Source organism: Zootoca vivipara, chromosome 2, assembly GCF_965207765.1.
Source record: "Zootoca vivipara chromosome 2, rZooViv2.hap1.1, whole genome shotgun sequence".
Taxonomy (NCBI): Eukaryota; Metazoa; Chordata; class Lepidosauria; order Squamata; family Lacertidae; genus Zootoca; species Zootoca vivipara.
This window is the reverse complement of record NC_142584.1, coordinates 109,439,699-109,461,697: the sequence shown is the minus strand read 5'-3', so window position 1 is coordinate 109,461,697 and position 21,999 is coordinate 109,439,699. Positions and strand designations below refer to the sequence as shown.

At 47.1% G+C, this 21,999-nt stretch overlaps 2 protein-coding genes across 2 annotated transcripts; one reads left to right on the top strand and one right to left on the bottom strand.

Moving 5' to 3' along the window:
• Nucleotides 1–1,282: 1,282 nt before the first annotated feature.
• LOC118080996 (zinc finger protein RFP-like) lies at nucleotides 1,283–12,588 on the top strand. The gene is made up of 7 exons (XM_035107086.3): nucleotides 1,283–1,587; nucleotides 6,589–6,684; nucleotides 7,664–7,894; nucleotides 8,253–8,275; nucleotides 9,144–9,259; nucleotides 9,802–9,837; nucleotides 11,686–12,588. The coding sequence occupies exons 1-7, from the start codon at nucleotides 1,444–1,446 to the stop codon at nucleotides 12,210–12,212; spliced, it is 1,173 nt and encodes a 390-aa protein (XP_034962977.3). The 5' UTR covers nucleotides 1,283–1,443; the 3' UTR covers nucleotides 12,213–12,588.
• A 2,353-nt stretch (nucleotides 12,589–14,941) lies between these two features.
• LOC132591568 (uncharacterized) lies at nucleotides 14,942–21,692 on the bottom strand. Its single transcript, XM_060270719.2, has 2 exons — nucleotides 21,414–21,692; nucleotides 14,942–17,623 (listed from the first exon to the last, which is right to left on the bottom strand). Exon 2 carries the CDS (start codon nucleotides 17,621–17,623, stop codon nucleotides 16,232–16,234), a length of 1,392 nt encoding a protein of 463 aa, XP_060126702.2. The 5' UTR covers nucleotides 21,414–21,692; the 3' UTR covers nucleotides 14,942–16,231.
• Between the last annotated feature and the right edge of the window lie 307 nt (nucleotides 21,693–21,999).

Here is a 21,999-nt window from a genome sequence, read left to right as displayed (position 1 = left end):
TAAGAATCTCAGAGAACTGCCGTTTTCTTTTGTACTGCAGTTCTGTAATGAAATGCCCAAAACGAAGGCAGGCTCTCAAGGGGGGGGAGTCACCCCTGCAAGGTGCATTTCCTTAAGAACGTAAACAATTCCCTCAAAACCCCAGTTCCAAGTTTCTTCTCCCTCACCAGCCAGTGGAAACTGTGTACCCTGTTTTCTCATCACTGCCATTCCTGCGCATGGCCCACCTGACTACCTGTCTTGGGGGCGCGTGCAGAGTGCGGAGGAGGCTTAGCTCTCAGCAGCACAGCCGCAGCAAGACTGAAGAGGCAACAAAATGCCCAAGATCTCCTCCTCCTGTCCAGGAGGCTGCATTGGGGCAAGCCATTGTTTTGTTTAGTGCTGATTCTGCTCCGGAACATTGTGTGTCTTCCTGTCACGGCTAAGATGCATCTTTCATCCTCAGACGTGGTTTCCATTAGTTTCACGAGCGGAATTCCTCCGAACCGTGGCTTTAAAAGGAAGAGGGAGGAAGGGGAGCCAGTAAATAACTTGTTTACTTAAGGCTGGCAGACACTACAGGACACCGGTGCAAACGTGGAGTTTGACCAAGTGGTGCACAAAAGAAATCTGAAACAAACTCTATCTCTGCGTATAGCAAAGTGGTAACACAGCTCCTAAGAAACAATTGCATCTGAGTGCTGGACTCAGGTTCACATTTCTTTGTGAAAGAAATCAGCTTTTCTTTCATGAACAGAGGTACTCCCTGAAGTGGAAAAGGAAAGGCCTTTGGCTCAGTCCTTTCTGCTTTCAGAAAAAATGGCTTGTTCTCTTTCTTTGAGGAGCATGAGGTAAGTTACAGGAACCCTTCATCTCGCTGTTTATTATGATGATTTCAGACTATATGCCTCCTTTTATCAAAAGATCCCAGGGCAGTGTGCGACTTTAAAAACACATTACAGAACATCAATGATAAAAAACCATACTGAAAATTATACTGACAGGCAGCAATAATACAACCTTTTGTATTAACCAAGTTGTTTTGACGCCTAAAGCAGGAAAAAAAAACCCACCACAAATGCTTTCCCAGGGAGTACAAAACGCAAAATTAAATAACAGATCTGCTGCCCTTCCGTGACACCCAAAATCAAACAGCACCTCCCACTGCATCTGATTGTAAGCAGGATTTTCCCTGCTTTCCTAAAAGAGAAATTCCCTAAGTGACAAACACGCCCCACCCCACTAGTTATATAATTCTTGGTCAGGAAACCTGAAAGTGAAACAAAAAAACTTGTTTTTTCAGTTGCTTAGTGCTGCTCACAGTGAGATTCCTCCGCCATCCGGTGTCGGTTGCACAAAGGGAAATGCCAGGCTCTTGTTGCATCGAAAAGAGCTTGAGTTAAGAATTGTTGTTGTTGTTCTTGCTGCTGCTGTCTGTTGGGGAGAGGTTTGGAAGAGGAGGAGATGGAAATGTGCGAGAATCACCATGAGCCCCTGAAGCTCTTCTGCAAAGACCATGAATCCCTCATCTGCTTGGTCTGCGACAGAGCCACAGAGCATCGAGGACACAATGTGGTCCCTGCAGAGGAAGCTGCCCCAGGCTACAAGGTAATGGCATTCACCATGACAGAAGGTTAGGGAAGAAACACATGTAGTCCTCGAGATTTTTTGGGATGACCCCAAAGAGAGGACATTACGGGGGGGGGGAGGCTTCTGTGGGAGGGGAACAGACATGGGCGTACCCAGGATCAAAACTAGGGGGGGCAAGGGGAGGGGCCAAGGCACGGAAGGGGAGGGGCCACAAAGTGGGCGGGAACGGCGAACTCGCGCTCCGCCGGGCTGTGCCCCTCCCTAGCAGCAGGGCTGGTGGGCGGAGGCGGAGCCCAGCCCAGCGGAGCGCGAGTTCGGCGTTCCCGCCCACCGCGCCGCGCTCCCTGGTTCCCCGCCGTGCTTGGCCTTGCCTGAGGGCGCGCCGGGGAGCTGGAGGGAGGGTGCGGCGCGGTGCGGCGGGAATGGCGAACTCGCGCTCCGCCGGGCTGTGCTCCGCCTCTGCCCACCAGCCCTGCTTCTAGAGTAGGGCAGCTGCCCTAACTTGCCGCATGGTGGGTACGCCCTTGGGAACAGAACCTCTGTTAATTGAGTACTTTCGATGCTTTTCAATAATTTTGGTAGATCTATGCATGGGTGTAGGCAAGTGGGTCCGTAAGTGTCTATGGAGGCCAATTCTGGATCCACACGTCCTTCCGCAGTGGGGACCTAGGTTTCCGGGCGAGAGTTGATCACGGTGAGGGTTAGCTAAGCATACCTTCCTCTTAGCCCATTTCTCCTTTTCATCCTGAGTTTGAGCGTCTTCAAAGTCCACGACACCTTTGGTAAAGAACCACGTGCTTCACCATAAGCAATGTGGATAAAAATGTGGTTTAAATGCAACAAATCAATCAAAATGAATAAAGCAGAAGACTGAACAGTCATGGTTTCCCTCAAAGAATCGTGGAATTGCGGTTAAGGGTGCTGATAGTGTAGCAGGGGCCCAAAGGGCCCCAATTAAGATGATAATGTTAATCCCTATAAATCCTAGAATATGCTTATATTAGTGAATTATGGTAACCTGTTGCTTTAAAGAAACTGATGATTCAGCAAGAAGCCGTCCCTACTGGGATAGAAGGTCAGCTAATACGTCAATCACAAAGAAGCAATTCATAAACTAGAACATAAATTGTTGCATCCACACGTAACACAGGTTCCCATACATGCAAATTAACAATATGTAACAGATCACGGTAAGAAGCAAAGTTTAGTTAGCGATGCTTATTGCGCATGCGTATTAGATTAGGTAATGACATACGTATTAAATATGAAATGAGATAATGATGAATATTAAATATAAAATGATTTAATGCTTTATGTGATTGGTTAAATCAAAATCCTTTGTCTGAAATGTTATAAATTCCTGTCCGACCTTTGGGCGGGGTTGCAGATTCGACTGTAACCTTATTGCTTTGCAATAAACATAATGGACTCCTAACTCCTCTTGTCTCTGAGTTTTATTGGCTAACTCAGAAGATAAGCCATTTTTGGGCTTACAACAATAGTGATGTTGTTCTATTCTCCTCACAGATCTATAATTCCCAGAGTAACCGTCCCTCTTCCCAAGCAACTCTTAGCTTTCTCTCTTTTCCACACCAGCAAATTTTTCTAATGTCCTTTTGTGCTGTATATCTCTCCTCTGCAACACACACAGAATAAACTTTTCTTTTAGATTCCATTCCTACTGCTTATAAAAATTTCTCACAGGTTTAGGATTCAGTGTCTGCGCTGAACTTTCTGCATACGTTTTGTGCAGCTTCCATTAATTTTTGTAACTAGTTTCTGGAAGATTTTGCTTCTCATCATGACACAGAAATGTTTGTCGTCGTCGTCGTGTCGTCCCCCCACCACCACCCTGAGCTTCAGGCTACGGACAGCTTTGAACAGATGATATAGAATTTTGTTCCTGCTTCACAATTTTTTATTAAAACACTTTTTTGGGGGGTAATTCTACCTGGACCAACTTTCTCTTTGTTTTTCCCCCTTGGATGCCAGAATGATCTCTAGTAGCATATATCTAAGAACACAGGAGCAAGTTTCTAGGAATTTCACTATGTTCGTAAAGTAAAAGGCCAGGTTTGGGATAAGTAGTAAACTTTAACTAGAGGATTGGTAGTGTTCAATAATAATAATAATAATAATAATAATAATAATAATAATAATAATAATTTATTTGTACCTCGCCCATCCGACTGGGTTTCCCCAGCCACTCTGGGTGGCTTCCAACAAAGATTAAAAGACATTAAAATATCACACATTAAAAACTTCCCTAAACAGCTAGTCCAGTGCATAGCTGCCAAGTTCTCCCTTTTTTTAAGGGAAATTCCCTTATGCTGAATAGGCTTCCTCGCGAGAAAAGGGAAAACTTGGCAGCTATGGTCCAGTGTAGGATTCAGAAATGGATAAGATGCAGTTAATTTTAATCTTGCATACTGTATTGCAATCACCACTTTATACTGTACTCTCTTTTCTCCAAGTTCCATCTGTGTGCAACGTGCTGTTGATTTCTCTTTGACATTGTAACGCTGGTATCTTTCATCGGCTGTAACGCACTCACTGCTCTTCTGCTGATGCCGTATATTGCGGCGTATAAGACGACTGGGCGTATAAGACGACCCCCAACTTTTCCAGTTAAAATATAGAGTTTGGGATATACTCACTGTATAAGAAATACGACCCGGCGTATAAGACGACCCCTGACTTTTGAGAAGATTTTCCTGGGTTAAAAAGTAGTCTTATACGCAGGAATATACTGTATTTAAAATTAATCTTTCCAAACAGATTGTAGCCTCTTGGGTCCTGTTTGATCATCAACCTCATTTTCAATCTCTGCTGCATTTGGGGGCCACCTTGTTGGTTCTGCTGGGTGGAGGCTCTGGACTTCTGACCCAGTAGCACCATTCGCAGTGTTGAGAACTTAATCGGTTCATGTTCACAGAATGTTATATATAACACATCCTGCCAAACATTTGCATGTGAGTGTTGATTTCCTCCTGACTGCTGTTTGCGGTTCCAAACCAGGAAACCCAATTGTGTGCTTGCACAAGATATGCAGATACACAAAATCCAGGCACACAGAGGCTGACAAGATTAAATATTTTTAACCACTGTTGATTTTAATCAACTTTTGAATAGTTTAATAGTTTTTATCCATTGTTTGGCAATTTTAAAAGTTTTCTATTGTTGTAAAGTACCTAGAGGTGGGTTTTTGTTTTTTTGTTTTTTACAGTCAGGGGTGTGTGTAATATAAATTTTGTAAGTCAGTAAGCAAGTAAATGAAATCACTATAACATTTGACAAGCAAAATGAACAAAGTAATGATAGATAAATACATAATAATAGACCAGATGACATGCTGGCCAATAAACCTTTATTACAAGGATAGGGAAACTGGATTTGAGGTTGTTGGATTCTACCAATGATGATGATGATGATGATGATGAATTAATAATATATTACTTATACCCCACCCATCTGGCTGGGTTCCCCCAGCCACTCTGGGTGGCTCCCAACAGAATTAAAAGCACAACAAAACATCAAACATTAAAAGCTTCCCTAAACTGGGCTGCCTTCAGATGTCTTCTAAAAGTCATATTGTTGTTTATTTCCTTGACATCTGATAGAAGGATGTTCCACAGGGTGGGTGCCACCACAGAGAAGGCCCTCTGCCTGGTTTCCTGTAACCTCACTTCTCGCAGGAAGGGAACCGCCAGAAGGCCCTCGGCGCCGAACCTCATTGCCCGGGCTGAATGATGGGGGTGGAGACGCTCCTTCAGGTATACTGGGACAAGGCCATCAACCCCAGGCCAGCATGGCCAGTGGTCAGGGATGATGGAAACTGTAGCTGAACATCTGAAAAGTCACAAGTTCTCCACCTGTCCTTTAACATTTTCCTCCTCTGTGGTCTGTCTCTCTTCTTTAGAAATCAGATCCACCACTTAAACCCTTCAGTTTCCAAATAGCTTTGCCTTTTCATCTGTTTCTTCCCCTTTCCCTACACTCCTGAAATTGCAGTTTGGTAGGGAAGGGCTCGGGAGTTCAGTGGGCGTTGGAATGTAACGTAAAAGTGCTGTCTAAAATGTATAAAATATTGTTGGAATGGGTGACAAAGGATGAGCAAGTAAATTCCTCAATGATACATTAGGCAATAGATATTGGTCATAATATTGACATGGAAGCACGGGAACAATTGTGGTATAGGGATATTAAATTTACAGCATGCTATGGTTTAAGAGGAAATCATATGAAAGTGATATATTGATGGTATCTAACACCGAGTAAACTGGCAAAAATGTATAAAACTAAATCAAGTAAGTGTTGGAAATGTAAAGAGAAAGAAAGCTCTTTTTATCATATGTGGTGGTCTTGTAGTAAGGTTAAGGCTTACTGGGAAATGATATACAATGAAATGAAAAGGATATTTAAAATAACGTGTGTGTGGTGTTTTTTTTAAAGCAGAAGCCTTTCTCTTGGGAATTAGAGGGATAGAATTACCTAAATTGTATAGAAATTTCTTTATGTATGCGAGTACAGCAACAAGAATGCCACTTGCCCCAAAATGGAAAGAAGCAGAAGTCCCAGCAAAGGGAGAATGGATACAAAAACTTTTGGAATATGCAGAAATGGCAAAACTTACCGGTAGAATAAGAAATCAAGATAAACTTTTTATAAAAGAATGGAAATGGTTTATTGAATGTTTGCAGATAAAAACACTGGCAGGGGTATTGTAATAACCTGCAGCTACATAAGAGTATATTTATAAAGAAGATAAATAAATGAGAAAAGTAAGTTAATTTGGATATGCAGAAGATATTAAAAATAAATTCAAGGAACCACAGAAGAAGGGGGGAGGAAGTCAAGTTTTTAGATGTCAAAATGATTGTAAGATCAGTGAAATGTAAATATCTGAAAAGTATAAATAAAATAAAAAAAGAGTTTAGTGGGCATCCCTTGTCCCTCCCTGGAAACAATGGCATTTTGCTCACTTGACAACATGATGTTGTGCATTTTCTGTTTGTTTAGGAAGAAATCGAGGGCCACCGGAAGTCTGTGGAGCTCATGAGAAAGAATCTTGAGGACCGTGTGTTGGCCGAAGAGCTGGGAAGCCAAGAATGTCTGGTACTGCTTTGTTGTTATTATGGCATACACCTGGAGGTCAGCAATGCAGAGCTTCGGGGAGGCAGCATGCCCACTGTAAACTTATGTGGCATCTGTGAAAGGTCTCAGAAACCCCCTCAAAAATCCACAATGTCGCATGGAGAAACCAGTGGGGTGGGAGGCAAGGCTAGTCAAATGTTGCTGAACCACAGGCAGATCCAAAGTGAGCACTTCTGAAGGCAGCCCTGTTTAGGAATAGGAATAGGAATGGGAATGGGAATGGGAATGGGAATGGGAATGGGAATGGAAATAGGAATAGGAATAGGAATAGGAATAGGAATAGGAATAGGAATAATTTATTGGCCAAGTACCAACATACTTGGAATTTTGCTTCGACTACACTGCAATGTAAACGTACCTTATACAATCACTGTTCCACTCACAATACAATAGCACAGCAAAGGAACCCCACCCATAACTGGCCTCCCTTTCCGCTACACAACTACAAATTTAACAATTTGATGGGGAAAAACTTTCCCTGTGCCTAGCCGTTTTTGTGTATAGAGTCCTGTAGCGACGTCCAGAAGGAAGTAAATCGAACAGATGATGACCGGGATGCAAAGGATCTGCGAAAATTCCCTCTGCTCTCTTCCTAGCTCATATAGCATAAGTGTCTCTATTGAAGGCAAACTAGTACCAATTTCCCTTTCTGCAATTCTTACTGCTCGTTGGAGCCTTTTCTTGTCTATCTTGGAGGCTGTGCCATACGTGGCAGTAATAGAGTTACAGAGAACAGTTTCAATGATACCTCTGTAAAACAAAAACTTAGGGAAGTTTTTTTTACGTCTGATGTTTTGTCGTGTTTTTAATATTCTGTTGGGAGCCACCCAGAGTGGCTGGGAAAACCATTTCCCAATACTCACGCATTCTCCATGAATGATCCTCATCTTCCACCTGGTCCCCCCCCTCCCATTTCACTCTTTGTATGTTTGCCTCCTAGGCTAAGCTAGAAGCAGAGACAATGAAAGTCAAGTCTTCCTTTCACCGGATGAGCAGATTGCTCGAAAAAATGGTGCACCTCAAGCTGACCCAGAAGGAAGAACTGAAGAGAGAGATCAATAAGAGGCAGCAAGAAAACGTCAGCAGGCTCTCCAAGGAGATCTCCCGCCTCAACGATATGATCGTCGAGATGGAGGAGAAGTGCCAGCAGCCGGTCTGTGGATTCCTACAGGTGAGACTTGAGACCAAGAAATGTAGGCCTGCTGCCTCTCAGCCCTATTTAGGAAAATATAACCTGCCATTTTGGACACTGGTGCGCTATTAAGGATTAGAGCTGGGCTTTCTTTCCATCATCATAATCTCATCATGGAACAAATGTTATCACTTATTATGACTACTTAGTACGGTATTTATTAGATTTTTAAGCCACCCTTCACCAGAATGTGGAGTGAGGACAGACTTCCATTTTGTCCTTCACCTCAGGCCCTAGTTCTTCCATAGAAGGAAGGGGGAAATGACTCTGCACAACAGCAAAGATCAGGCCAGTGTGTGAGCTGGCTGTGTAACTGAGACCCATTTCTCTGTTTCAGGACATCAGGAGCGACTTGAGCAGGTATGTGGCTTTCTCTTAGCCTCTTTTGCATTTCATCTCTGGTGGGAAAGAGTTTCAATCCCATTTTAAAAGCAAACAAACACATTTCTGTGGAGCACTGTCAAGTGCTAGATTTCTACCTCAGCGTTGCTGAGGAACACAAACGGGGCAAATGGCAACTCTCTGAAGATGCCTGTTGCTTGATACTGAAAGCAGGACCACCTTCCACATGACCCAAAAGCTTATACTCCAGTCAGTTGTATTCCTAAACTCATTCATTCCTGAATTTGAATCCATTGGTTTGGGTCCTACTCTGTGGAGCAGCAGAGAACAAGTTTGGTCCATCTTCCATTTTGACAGCCCTTCCGATATTAGTCTTCTCTTCTTCAGGCTAAACGTACCCAACTCCCTCAACTGTTCCTCTTAAGGCTTGGTTTCCAGACCCTGCGAGGAAAATTAACCCCCAAAATTGGGATTGTCTCCAAACCTGTGCCAAAGTTTTGCAGGGTTGTTGTTGTTGTTTTTAGCGAAAACCCTGCAAAATTTGGGATCCCTTCCTAAGGGGTGCCAAACTGTTGCAGTTGTTTTGCAGTGGAAACCCCATGTTTTGCAGCACCCCACAAACTGAGCAATTGAGACATCAGACACAGGGTTCGTACTTAACTACGAACCCAACCAGGAGGAAGGTTATCTCGTTTCTCCATTTAACCATGAATTCAACTAGAGCAGCATTTTCTTGTAAAGGAGCATCATGTTCAAATGGCAGGCTGAGGCACCAACTCACGAGTAAGATCTACTCTCAACTACATGCCAGGCTTCAGCACGGCAGGTGGTGGAGGAAGCAGTAGTCCCTAGCCATCCCTTAAATGTTAACCATCTTCCCTTCCAGATATGAAAAGGAACAAGTAAGGGATGCAATTGAGCTTTCTCCTGGATTGGAAGAGGCAGTTGGAGTTTACTCAGACTGCAGCTCTGCTTTAGGAATTGCTGTGGAGACATTTAAAGGTACTGGGAACAAGGTCAGCAGTTTGAATTCCCATGACAGAGCGAGCTCCCGTTGCCCTGTCCCAACTCCTGCCAACCTAGCAGTTCGAAAGCATGCAAGTGCAAGTAAATAAATAGGTACCACCACGGCGGGAAGGGAAACGGCATTTTCATGCGCTCTGGTTTCTGTCACGGCGTTCCATTGCACCAGAAGCGGTTTAGTCCTGCTGGCCACATGACCTAGAAAGCTGTCTGTGGACAAACGCCGGGTCCCTCGGCCTGAAAGTGAGATGAGCGCCACAACTCCATAGTCGCCTTTGACTGGACTTAACCGTCCAGGGGTCCTTTACCTTTTTTTTTTTACCTTACTGGGAACAACTCTGGAAGGCCAATGGATACAGATGTCTGTGGGTGCTCCACATCTGATGTTGGTGAGAGAGAGGGAGGGGAGGGATGTAGCGACAGTGTCCATGGGAGTCTTTTATCAGGTGCTGGATTTACATGCAATGTGACATTGCCAAATGTATCTGAATAAATGGATAATTCTTTCCTCCACATAACAGAGTCCTTGGAATTCCTGGAGCCTGCACTGTACAAAGGTAATTTTCCTGGTCAGATGAGATGGGAGGTGGTGCCTGAGATGATTTCAAGGGGGCTAGCTGTGTAAGAGGGCCAAATGAGATGTTACTATTTGCTTTCATGGGAATCATGTAAATTGCACATGTGGCGCAATTTACCCCAATCCCTACGCTAGGGTATGAGCCGTGAACTGTAACCAAGGTATGTTATTGGGTTTACAGTTCATGGTTGGTCTGGAGGAGATGAGCCTGGGTTTGTGCAACACGCCAAACCATGGTTTAACAGATAGCAGCATAACAGGAAGACTAAGGGAGAGCAGTGGCCTCAGTCTGCGGCAGCTAGACTAGTGACCGGGAGTGGTCGCGGAGACCATATTACACCTACATTGGCTCCCAGTATGTTTCTGAGCACAATTCAAAGTGTTGGTGCTGACCTTTAAAGCCCTAAACGGCCTTGGCCCAGTATACCTGAAGAAGCATCTTCACCCCCATCGTTCAGCCCGGACACTGAGATCCAGCACCGAGGGCCTTCTGACGGTTCCCTCACTGCGAGAAGCCAAGTTACAGGGAACCAGACAGAGGGCCTTCTCGGTAGTGGTGCCTGCTCTGTGTAATGCCCTCCCTTCAGATGCCAAGGAAATAAACAACTATCTTACTTTTAGAAGACATCTGAAGGCAGTCCTGTTTAGGGAAGTTTTTAATGTTTGATGTTTTATTGTGTTTTTAACATTCTGTTGGGCACCACTCAGAGTGGCTGGGGAAACCCAGCCAGAAAGGCAGGGTATAAATAAATTAGTAGTAGTAGTAACAGTCTCCTCTCTAGGGAACGTTCATGCAAAGCCGCTTGCACTAAGCTATGGTTTGGCTTATGGCTTGTCCACACTTCTGCTTGTCCTGCAGTCTTCCCTCTGGGGGAAAAAACACTCTTTACCACCGAATCGGAGCAAACGTCAATTGGGTTTTCTGTGGACTGATGTTTGCTCCGACACAGCGGTAAAGAGCGGATTTTTCCTGGGGAAAGTGGCAGGGTGAATGGAAAACCGCTTGCACCCATGCCTAGAAACCACAGGCCAAGCAGAATACCTCTTGGATCTGTGTTTTCTAGACACGGAAGAAGCGGGGTGTGGATGAGCCATGAGAGTTTTGTGCGAAACAGCCCACAATATCCACGTGACTTCACCATTCAGTTCTAGGGAGGTTTAAAAACAGCTCCATCCAATTAGACCATGCAGTACATAGACATTAAATGGAAAAGACATTCTGTTTTCGCCTTCCATCCCCAAAGGCCTGGTATCAAAATTTATACAACACCTGGGCAGTTCTATTTTGGAGGTATCACAAAAGCCGGTGATTTCATCAGCCAGTGATTTTTCCACTCTTTGCTAAGGTCTCCTGAAACAGATTCAGGCAAAAGCCGGTGTTATGTACTGAGCCGAATCCTAGAACAATAGGATCCAGAATGCAGCAATCTGACTGGTCTTCAGGAGCCACCCAATCCAGCTCCAGGTGGAAGAGAATCAGCGACCTTATTGGCCTGCAGGAGCAGCCAATCAGGCTTCTGGAGGAAGTGAATCCACAACCTGATTGGCCAACAGGAGCAGCCCAGAATTAGCCAATCATGTGGGGCCCGTTGTGTAAATAATGTATAGCAGAAAGATTGGGGAAAGATTCATTCACTGTTTTACAAGTTGCAATAAAGAGCATGAAATCAGGATTCCGAGTATATTTCAGCCTGGAAGGAGGAGGGGTGGTTTTTTTTAAAAAAATGTCTTCATAAACGGAAGTGGATTCTTTCTGTGACATCACTCATTCAACCTCTTCCTTTCTTCTCTTCTTTTCTTCCTTCCTCATCTGCTCTTTCTCCTACAGTGATGGTGACTCTGGATCCAGACACAGCACATCGCCGCCTCATTCTCTCCGAGGACCTAAAAACTGTGAGGAAGGCAGAGGAAGACCAGACCCTGCCTGACAAACCGGGGAGATTTGATGTTGGGCCCTGTGTGTTGGGCCACGAGCGATTCACTTCCGGAAGACATTTATGGGAAGTGGAGGTGGAGAACGAAGGCACCGGGGCGATGTGGGCTGTGGGGGTAGCACGAGAGTCCGTCAGGAGGAAAGGAAAGGGCAGCTTCAGGCTGATTCCCAGCGAGGGAATCTGGGCTGTGGGGGCGATAATGGGTGAACTTGTAGCGTTTACCTCCCCCAAACAGACCCCTTTGGCCTTGGGGCAAGACCCCAGGAATATCCGTGTGACCCTCGACTATGAAGAGGGACTTGTGGAATTCTTTGATACGGACAGAGATGAGCTGATCTTTTCTTTTACGGGAGCCTCCTTCTCTGGGCAGAAGATCCGGCCCTACTTCTGGGTAGGGTACAGATCCCAGCTGAGGTGCTGAATCCCAGGAAGGAGATCCCTCCCATAGCTGCCAAGTTATCCCTTTTTTAAAGGGATTTCCCCTTATGCTGAATAGGCTTCCTCGCGAGAAAAGGGAAAACTTGGCAGCTATGATCCCTCCCCTTGTTTCTTATCACTTCCCCGAAAGAAGGAAGCATTCCAGCAATTTTTCTTCATAGCTCCATGAAAGGTTCCCAAGCCATTTTTCAGCCTCGGTGGGTTTTCAGTAGGAAGAGTGTCTATAAATGGAATCAAATCGTAGAATCACAGAATTGGAAGGGACCCCAAGTTTTCATCTAGTCCAGCCCCCCTGCAGTGCAGGAATCTCAACTAAAGCATCCATGTACAGTACAAATAAAAAAATAATACCACAGAAAGTTTGGTGGCTCCCTTTTGTGGCAGGTTTTTGAAATATTTACGTCCGCATGCAAAAATGGAAAAAGAAGCTACGTACAACAGGTGTCGTCATAATCTTCTTCTTTTGCTTGAGCTCATATACCTTTAAAGGTGGTATGGCAGGAAGAATTTCAACTTGTACAGACTACCCTGTCCCTGCATGTCCAGATCCACCTTAAAGCAGCTATAGATCAAGTTGCCGAGAGTGGGGACAGGAATCTAATTAGCCCAGAGTCTCTTCTTGCAGTTCCTCCACCCAGACCTCAACAGAAGGAATTCCCTGTACCGCTTCTCAGTATTTCTAAATACCTCTCTGAGAGTCTCTGGTTTAAGAAAATCCACCTGTAGCTTCCTCCTCGCAGCGCTACAATTCCCGGTACCCTTAACAAGCTACAGTTCCTAGGATTCTTTGAGGAAAGTTATGTGCTTCGAGTGTGCGTTGGCTGTGCTTAAATGTATGGCAGGCTTCTTCAACCTCGGCCCTCCAGATGTTTTGAGACTACAATTCCCATCATCCCTGACCGCTGGTCTTAGAATAATAGAATCATAGAGTTGGAAGAGACCACAAGGGCCATCCAGTCCAACCCCCTGCCATGCAGGAAACACCATCAAAGCATTCTTGACATATGCCTATCAAGCCTCTGCTTAAAGACCCCCAAAGAAGGAGACTCCACCACACTCCTTGGCAGCAAATTCCACTGCCGAGCAGCTCTTACTGTCAGGAAGTTCTTCCTAATGTTTAGGTGGAATCTTCTTTCTTGTAGTTTGAATCCATTGCTCCATGTCCGCTTCTCTGGAGCAGCAGAAAACAACCTTTCTCCCTCCTCTATATGACATCCTTTTATATATTTGAACATGGCTATCATATCACCCCCTTAACCTTTTCTTCTCCAGGCTAAACATACCCAGCTCCCTCTTGCTAGTTGTAGGCCAAAAACATCTGGAGGGCCGAGGCTGAGGAAGCCTGATGGTATGGTATGGGTATGACCTCGGAACACAGGAACAGATCTCCTCGATCAGACCAGCATCCTGTTATCCCGATGATCAGCCAGAGGCCCATGGGAAGCTTGCAAGTGGGGCACGAGTACAACAGCCCTCTTCCCACTGGCGATTCCCAGCAACTGTGCTCAGAGGCTTGCCATCTCTGGAAGATAGCCTTATCCTCCTCCTCTCTGAAATTGTTCAACCCCCCCAATAATAATAATAATAAAATACTTTTTATACCTCGCCCTTCCTGGTTTAGAAACTGGGCTGAGGGCGGCTAACAACAAATACAAAACATTGATTAAAAACGACTTAAAAACAGCTTAAAACAGCATAAAATACAATATAAATGTAGCATCGCCAGGGCTAACTGGCCAAGTTAGTCTTGCTAAGGCCAGCAAGGAGACCAGGGAAGAATTTAAATGTGGGGGCCCAGAAGGGTTTCTTCATAGAAAAAGGGAAGGGAAAAAGGAATGGAGGATGAGGCTAAATTGAAGGCCAGGTGGAATAACTCTGTCTTACAAGCCCTGCGGAAGGAGATCAAGTCCTGCAGGGCCCTAGTCTCATGGGACAGAACATTCCACCAGGTCGGAGCCATCACTGAAAAGGCCCTGGCCCTGGTGGAGGATAATCTGGCCTCTTTAGGGCCTGGGACCCTTAAATTGTTATTATTCATGGACCTTAGGGTCCTCTGTGGGGTGGTTCCGTAAGTATGAGGGTCCTAGTCCGCATAGGGCTTTAAAGGTCTAAACCAGCACCTTAAACCTGACCCGGTACTCCACCGGGAGCCAGTGCAGCTGGTAAAGGACTGGGTGAATATGCTCCCATGGCAAGGACCCCGTGAGGAGCCTCGCTGCTGCATTCTGCACCCGCTGGAGTTTCTGGGAGTTTTAAAGCTTTATCTCATAGCTGGAAGGCACCCCGGGGATCATTTAGTCCAACCCCCTGCAATGCAGGAATATGCATCTGTCCGGGGATCGAACCTGCAACCTTGGTGTTATCAGCACCATGCTAGTCTAACCAACTGAGCTGTCCAAGCTGGTGGACGTGTTGCGGGAGCAAATCCCACAGTTCTGAGTGTATGTGGTGTGAATAAATAATCTGTCCTCCCAAATCTTCCAACACTCAGCTTCACTGCATGGTCTCGCGTTCTGGTATTATGGGAGGGCGAGAAAAACTATTTGCTGGTGATTCCCCACCCCACCCTTCTCTCAGCAACGCCATCTACAGGTATTTAAAGCTGAACGTGAACCGGAGAAGGCTGAGACTCCTGGGGGAATTATAATTTCCTGGAGGGAAACGGAAAGTTTGGCACACCCATGCAAACTCACACCCGGCACGAAGCGGTCTCCAGCGTTAGCTTTTATTATTGCCGTTCTTGAACAATTCTGTTGGCAGGCGGTGCATGTGAATCTGTGTTTGTGGCGTTTCCGTTTTGTAGTTTTAATTTTTTAGAATCGAATTTCTGTTTTACATTTTAGAATATTCACTTCAGCAACCTTAAAATGTCAGTGACTTCCCTTCCTCTCTTTCCATGGTTCATTTTGCACAACATAAATCCCTGCATATTTTATATAAACTAAACCATTCAGTATTCCATTATTACATCCTTCAAAACGTATTTACACTGTTGAATTTATCTTAATGCTGCCCATGTTTTAAAATAAACACAATTTTCCTCCATATATTCAATAAACATTTCCCAATCTTCTTTAGGCATATGTTCTTCTTGTTCTCTTATTCAATAGGTTAGGTCTGCAAGTAGTTAATAGTGAGACAGTTTGGGGCAACCTCGGCAACCGTTGCTAAGGGGTTTGGAAAGCCAGGAAAATGGTAGTTTGGGGGCAGTTAGGCCGGAGCTGGGAATGGAGGGCTTGTGTGGTTGTGGCATATATTTGGTGAGGGGAGATTGTGATCTGTTTCTGGAAGTAGCTGTGGCAGATAGAGGCGGTGACAGGGAAAAAGGACCACGTGCTCAAGTAAGGGGTTAAAAGCATAGAGTAAGCTGTCCTGCTAGGCTTAGCTCCTCTTGGGAGTGACCAGGTAACCAAGCCTTTGTTCTCTTCCCTCTACCAGAGAAGCTCAATGGATAAGGAAGTCTGAGCTGGTTCATGTCTGGCAGACGGCCGACGAGCAGAACGGCGGCAAAAGTTCGTGAGTTACTGATGCGGGATTGGCGTCCATCCGTCCGAATGATGGCGGAAGAATTGCATATTCTGCGTGAAATCGTTACTGAGGTTACTGAGTCGTCCCACCCTCCATATTCCTCCTCATCTGGCCCCACCGGATTTCTTTCTTTTTCCAAAAATGAAATCTGCACAGATTTCCCAACATTTCACACGTCCAAGCTGCTGTGACGAGGGATCTGAAGGCAGTACGAAAAGAGGACTTTTCCAGAAGTTTCCAACAGTTCTACGAACGTTGTCAACGGTGCCTTGTATCAGAGGGGGCCTACCTGTAAGGTATGTATGCTCGATCCTTTCTCGCTGCCCGATTTCTGTGACCATTCACCGAACTTTCCGGCCACACCTTGTGCCTTGCCATTGTTTAAACGTTTCTCTCTTTCTCTCTCAGAATGTTTTTGTTACTGACTTTGAGACCCAAGGTCCTATTTCACTTTGTCCAAGTGGGTTTAATGACTCAGTGATGATGTCTTGGTGCCCCTTCCTCGGCTTTCCCTCCGCAATGGGCTTCACGGTGTCTAGAGAAGGCTGTGCTGTTGGAGAAGCACTTCCTACACTCGGGGCAATGGTAGGGTTTCTCTCCCGTGTGGATTCGCTGGTGGTATGCAAATGCCGAACTATAAGCAAAGCATTTCCCACACTCCGAGCACTTGTAGGGTTTTTCTCCTGTGTGGACCCGGAGGTGGCAGACATAAGCTGAGGTATCCGTGAAGCATTTCCCACATTCCATACATTTATAGGGCTTCTCTCCCATGTGGATTCTCTTGTGCCGCACAAGATGCGAACCGGAAGGGAAACATTTCCCACACTCGGAGCATTCGCAAGGTTTCACTCCTGTGTGGACCATCTGGTGCCTTTTAAGGCCCGAACCTCCCACAAAACCTTTCCCGCACTGTGAGCATTTGTAGGGCTTCTCGCCGGAGTGTATCCTTTTGTGTTGCACCAAGCTTGAGGTATCAGCAAAACCTTTCCCGCAATCCAGGCACAGAAAGGGTTTTTCTCCCGTGTGGAATCTCAGGTGGACTGCTAGCTGAGAACGCTGAGCAAAGCATTTCTTGCACTCGGAACACTTATAGGGCCTCTCTCCCGTGTGGACTCTCTTGTGGACTGTAAGGCCGGAACGGTCAGCGAAGCATTTCCCGCACTCCGGGCATTCGTGGCGCTTCTCGCCCGTGTGGCGTATCCGGTGGCTCACGAGGTGCGGCCGTTGAGCAAAGCACTTCCCACAGTCAATGCATTTGTAAGGCTTCTCTCCCGTGTGCAACCTTTGATGACCCATGAAGGATTTGTAGTAAGGAAAACATTTCCCACACTCGAAACACTTGTAGGGTTTTTCTCCCGTGTGGACTCGCCGGTGGCACACAAACTGTGACTGCTGAACGAAACGTTTGCCGCACTCCGCACATTCGTAAGGCTTCTCGCCCGTGTGCCGCCTTTGGTGGTCCGCAAAGTGCGCTTTGTGAGCAAAGCACTTTCCGCAGTCCGAGCACTTATAAGGCTTCTCCCCGGTGTGGACCCTACGATGGACCGCCAGCTGAGAACACTGAGCAAAGCATTTCTCACACTCAGAACATTTGTAGGGCTTTTCTCCGGTGTGAGTCCTCTCGTGCACCACAGCCTCTGCTTTCCTACGGAAACATTTCCCACACTCCGAGCATCTATAGGGTTTTTCCTCGGTGTGTATTCTCTCGTGTTTTGTACAGGTCGACCTGTCTGCAAAAGACTTCCCGCACTCCGAGCATTTGTAAGGCCTCTCTCCCGTGTGTGTTCTCTCGTGGGTGACGAGCCATGACTTGCAAGCAAAACCTTTCCCGCAGGTAGGGCACAAATGCTTTCCCGCCTGAGCCATCTGTAGGGTGAAAAAAGCAAAACAGAGACAGGATAAACTCCCAAGCCTGGGTGAAAAAGGCATGTCAGGAAAAATAAAGATTTTAAAAAGTGGAGGGAAACGAACACAGTAATAAATGTGTGGTGGCAGGGAAATTAGAGTCGCCTTATAGAGAAAGAGAGAGATAGATAGATATATCTTAATTGTCATTGTACATAGTACAACGAAATTGAATGCCGTCCCATAAAAACAAAAACAATTACAACCACATATACACATACATACATACACACACATCGCAACTCCCAAGATCATATTATTTAGTTACAGCATTTAGGATGGTTATAGCTCTTGGATAAAAACTGTTTTTTAATCTATTTGTTCTTGATTTCATAGAATCATAGAGTTGGAAGAGATCACAAAGACCATCTAGTCCAACCCCCTGCCAAGCAGGAAACAACATCAAAGCATTCCTGACAGATGGCTGTCAAGCCTCTGCTTAAAGACCTCCAAAGAAGGAGACTCCACCACACTTCTTGGCAGCAAATTCTACTGTCGAACAGCTCTTACTGTCAGGAAGTTCTTCCTAATGCTTAGGTGGAATCTTCTTTCTTGTAGTTTGAATCCATTGCTCCATGTCTGCTTCTCTGGAGCAGCAGAAAACAATCTTTCTCCCTCCTCTATATGACATCCTTTTATATATTTGAACATGGTTATCATATCACCCCTTAACCTTCTCTTCTCCAGCTTAAACATACCCAGCTCCCTAAGCCGTTCCTCATAAGGCATCGATTCCAAGCCTTTGACCATTTTGGTTGCCCTCTTCTGGACACGTTCCAGCTTGTCAGTATCCTTCTTGAACTGTGGTGCCCAGAACTGGACACAGTATTCCAGGTGAGGTCTGACCAGAGCAGAATACAGTGGTACTATTACCTCCCTTGATCTAGATGTTATACTCCTATTGATGCAGCCCAGGAGTATACCGTGTTTCTCCTAAAATAAGACACGTCTTATATTTATTTTTCTTTTAAAAAAATACATCGTGGCTTATTTTCGGGGGATGTCTTATTGTTACGTATGGTACGGGGCTTTCTTGCACCGCCCGCTGAGCCTGCTGCTGGGTCCCAGGGCTTCATGCGGCACGGCTGTGGCTGCTGCCGGCTCCTGCCGGGTCCTGCAGCATCGCGCGCCGCCCGCTGCTGGGTCCTGTGGCTTCGCGCGCCGCCCGTTGAGCCCGCTGCCTGGTCCTGGGGCTTCGTGCGGCGCGGCTGAGGCTGCTGCTGGCTCCTGCGCCGCCGCGCGCCGCCCGCTGCCGGGTCCCTGGGCTTCACGCGGTGCGGTGCGGTGCGGCGTGGCTGGGGCTGCTGCCGGCTCCTGCCGGGTGCTGCGGCTTCGTGCGCCGCCCGCTGAGCCCGCTGCCGGGTCCCTGGGCTTCACGCGGCGCGGCTGGGACTGCTGCCGGCTCCTGCCGAGTCCTGCGGCTTCGCGCGCCGCGCCGCACCGCACCGCGTGAAGCCCAGGGACCCGGCAGCGGGCGGCGCGCGAAGCCGCAGGAGCCGGCAGGAGCCGGCAGCAGCCCCAGCCGCGCCGCACCACGTGAAGCCCAGGGACCCGGCAGCGGGCGGCGCGCGAAGCCGCAGGACCCGGCAGGAGCCAGCAGCCTCAGCCGTGCCGCGCGAAGCCCCAGGACCCGCTGCTGGGTCCCTGGGCTTCACGCAGTGCAGCGCGGCGCGGCTGGGGCTGCTGCCGGGTCCTGCGGCTTTGCGTGCCGCCCGCTGCCGGGTCCTGGGGCCCGTTCAGCCGGAGCTCCGCGCGTCGCTGTGCTGGGGCTCCCGCTGTGCTGGGGCTCGGCGCAGCGCGCGCTGCTGCATTTGCCGGCTCGCTCTGGGTCGTCCCGCTGGCTCCCCCAACACGTCTTATTTTGGGGGGATGTCTTACATTTTTTGGCCTTCAAAAGATCGTGCCATGGCTTATTTTAGAGGCACGTCTTAATTTAGGAGAAGCACGGTAAGTAGAGTTATTTGTAAGTAGACGTACCACTGTATTCTTAAGTGCAGGATGATAATATACTGTATGATACCCTGTTTTCCTGAAAATAAGACATACCCATAAAATAAGCCGTAGCAGGATTTCTAAGCATTTGCGCAATATAAGCCATACCCCGAAAATAAGACATGGGCGTCTCCTGGCAACAGCTCGCTGCCCTCCTTCACGCTGGAATAAGACACCTCCTGAAAATAAGCCATACTGTGTCTTCTTGAGGAAATATAAATATAAGACAGTGTCTTATTTTCGGGAAAACACGGTAATATAGAGGATGATAATATATGATAATACCTCGGTTTAAGTATGCTTCGGTTTGAGTACTTTCAGTTTAAGTACTCCGCGGACCTGTCTGGAACGGATTAATCCACTTTCCATTACTTTCAATGGGAAAGTTCGCTTCAGGTTAAGTACACTTCAGGTTAAGTACAGACTTCCGGAACCAATTGTGTACTTAAACCAAGGTATGTTGTTGTTTAGTCGTTTAGTCGTGTCCGACTCTTCGTGACCCCACGGACCAGAGCACGCCAGGCACTCCTGTCTTCCACTGCCTCCCGCAGTTTGGTAAAACTCATGTTCGTAGCTTCAAGAACACTGTCCAACCATCTCGTCCTCTGTTGTCCCCTTCTCCTAGTGCCCTCAATCTTTCCCAACATCAGGGTCTTTTCCAGGGAGTCTTCTCTTCTCATGAGGTGGCCAAAGTATTGGAGCCTCAGCTTCACGACCTGTCCTTCCAGTGAGCACTCAGGGCTGATTTCCTTCAGAATGGATAGGTTTGATCTTCTTGCAGTCCATGGGACTCGCAAGAGTCTCCTCCAGCACCATAATTCAAAAGCATCAATTCTTCGGCGATCAGCCTTCTTTATGGTCCAGCTCTCACTTCCATACATCACTACTGGGAAAACCATAGCTTTAACTATACGGACCTTTGTAGGCAAGGTGATAATATATATCAGAATAATGGGATCGTAGAGTTGGAAGGAACCCCAAAGGCAGGTGATGGGAATCAGGGGCGCCATCTTGCCCTCGGGAATGTGGGTGCCTGCGGCTGCAATTTGGACGTGCGACATCACACACACACACACACACACACACACCTGCACGTAGCGCGTGTGACACTGCACATCCGTGTTGTGGTGGAGGGCGGCAGGCAGCGACTCCTCTTCCTCCTCCTCTCCACAGCCAGTGAGGCACCCTTTTCCGTGGGGAGGGGTGCCTCTGCATCCGAGCCCCCCACCTCCAGAAAAGGGGTGCCTTGGCGGCTGGCTGTGAAGAGCAGAGCTAAACTGCTTCTCTCTCTCTCTCTCTCTCTCTCTCTCTCTCTCGGAGGCAGCGCACTGCAGCCGGTCGGATTTTCTCATTGCCTTTGTGGGTGCCCTGCCCCCCCTGGAGTTGACTCCTACGATGGGAATATGCATTCTCCTCTTTCTCGCTGCCTCTCACAAAAAACTCCTATGGCTCCTTTGTCTGGCACTGACTGAGCTCCCCGTCCCCTCCAGCTTTCCACCCTTTATTTTACGCTACCGGTTTGAACACAAAGCTCTCATCAGACCTCTTTCTTTCACGTCCCTCCGCCCCCCGCCCCCCCCGTTCCCTTCCCTGGCTCGCTTTCTGCCCCTTCCATCCTTCCAGGGACCTAAAAAGGGCAGCCACTCTTCTGAGCTCCATAGCGATCTACTCTCAAACCCATGGCAGATGCAAACAAAGGAATGATCTCGCCCCCCCCCCCCGCCTCCCCAAAATATCCCCGGCAGGACAAGCTTTTAACCTTCTTTAACTTCAGCAGCAAATGGAACCAGACGCTCTTCTGGGGTGGTTTGTTTGTTTGGCCGACGACGTTGCAAGCAATGCATCGCCTTAGTCCTCCGCAAGTTGCAACTTCATTTTTCTGCTCTTGCAGGAAGCTTCCCCGTGCAACGAAAGTGCAACATCCTCCAGCGGCCGGTACTTCAGATCCACTCCAGGGGTGCAAAAGCCAAAGATCTGGGAGAGGTAGTCTTCCGTTCCTAATTTTGGGCTCAGTGGAGTCTGGGAGTTGTAGTCTCTTCAGCAAGTTTTCTCCTCAAAATGCAACCTTCTGGGAAGACTGACGCGTGCGCAATGATGCCCCGGTGCTCCTCCTCCGTAAACAAAGAAGCATAAAAACTATAAATATTCTGCTTCCTTCGGCATTTTTGTCTCCTTATTCCAGCAAATAAAGAAAGAGGCTCCTTTGATTTGTCAGCTTCATCGATTTGTCAGGCACCCATTTCCAAAATGCTGAAATAGATATACATTTTGGACGTCAAACCCAAGCTTGAGCCTCCAGCTTTTTTTGGACTACAATCCCCATCGTCCCTAGCTTGCAAGACCAG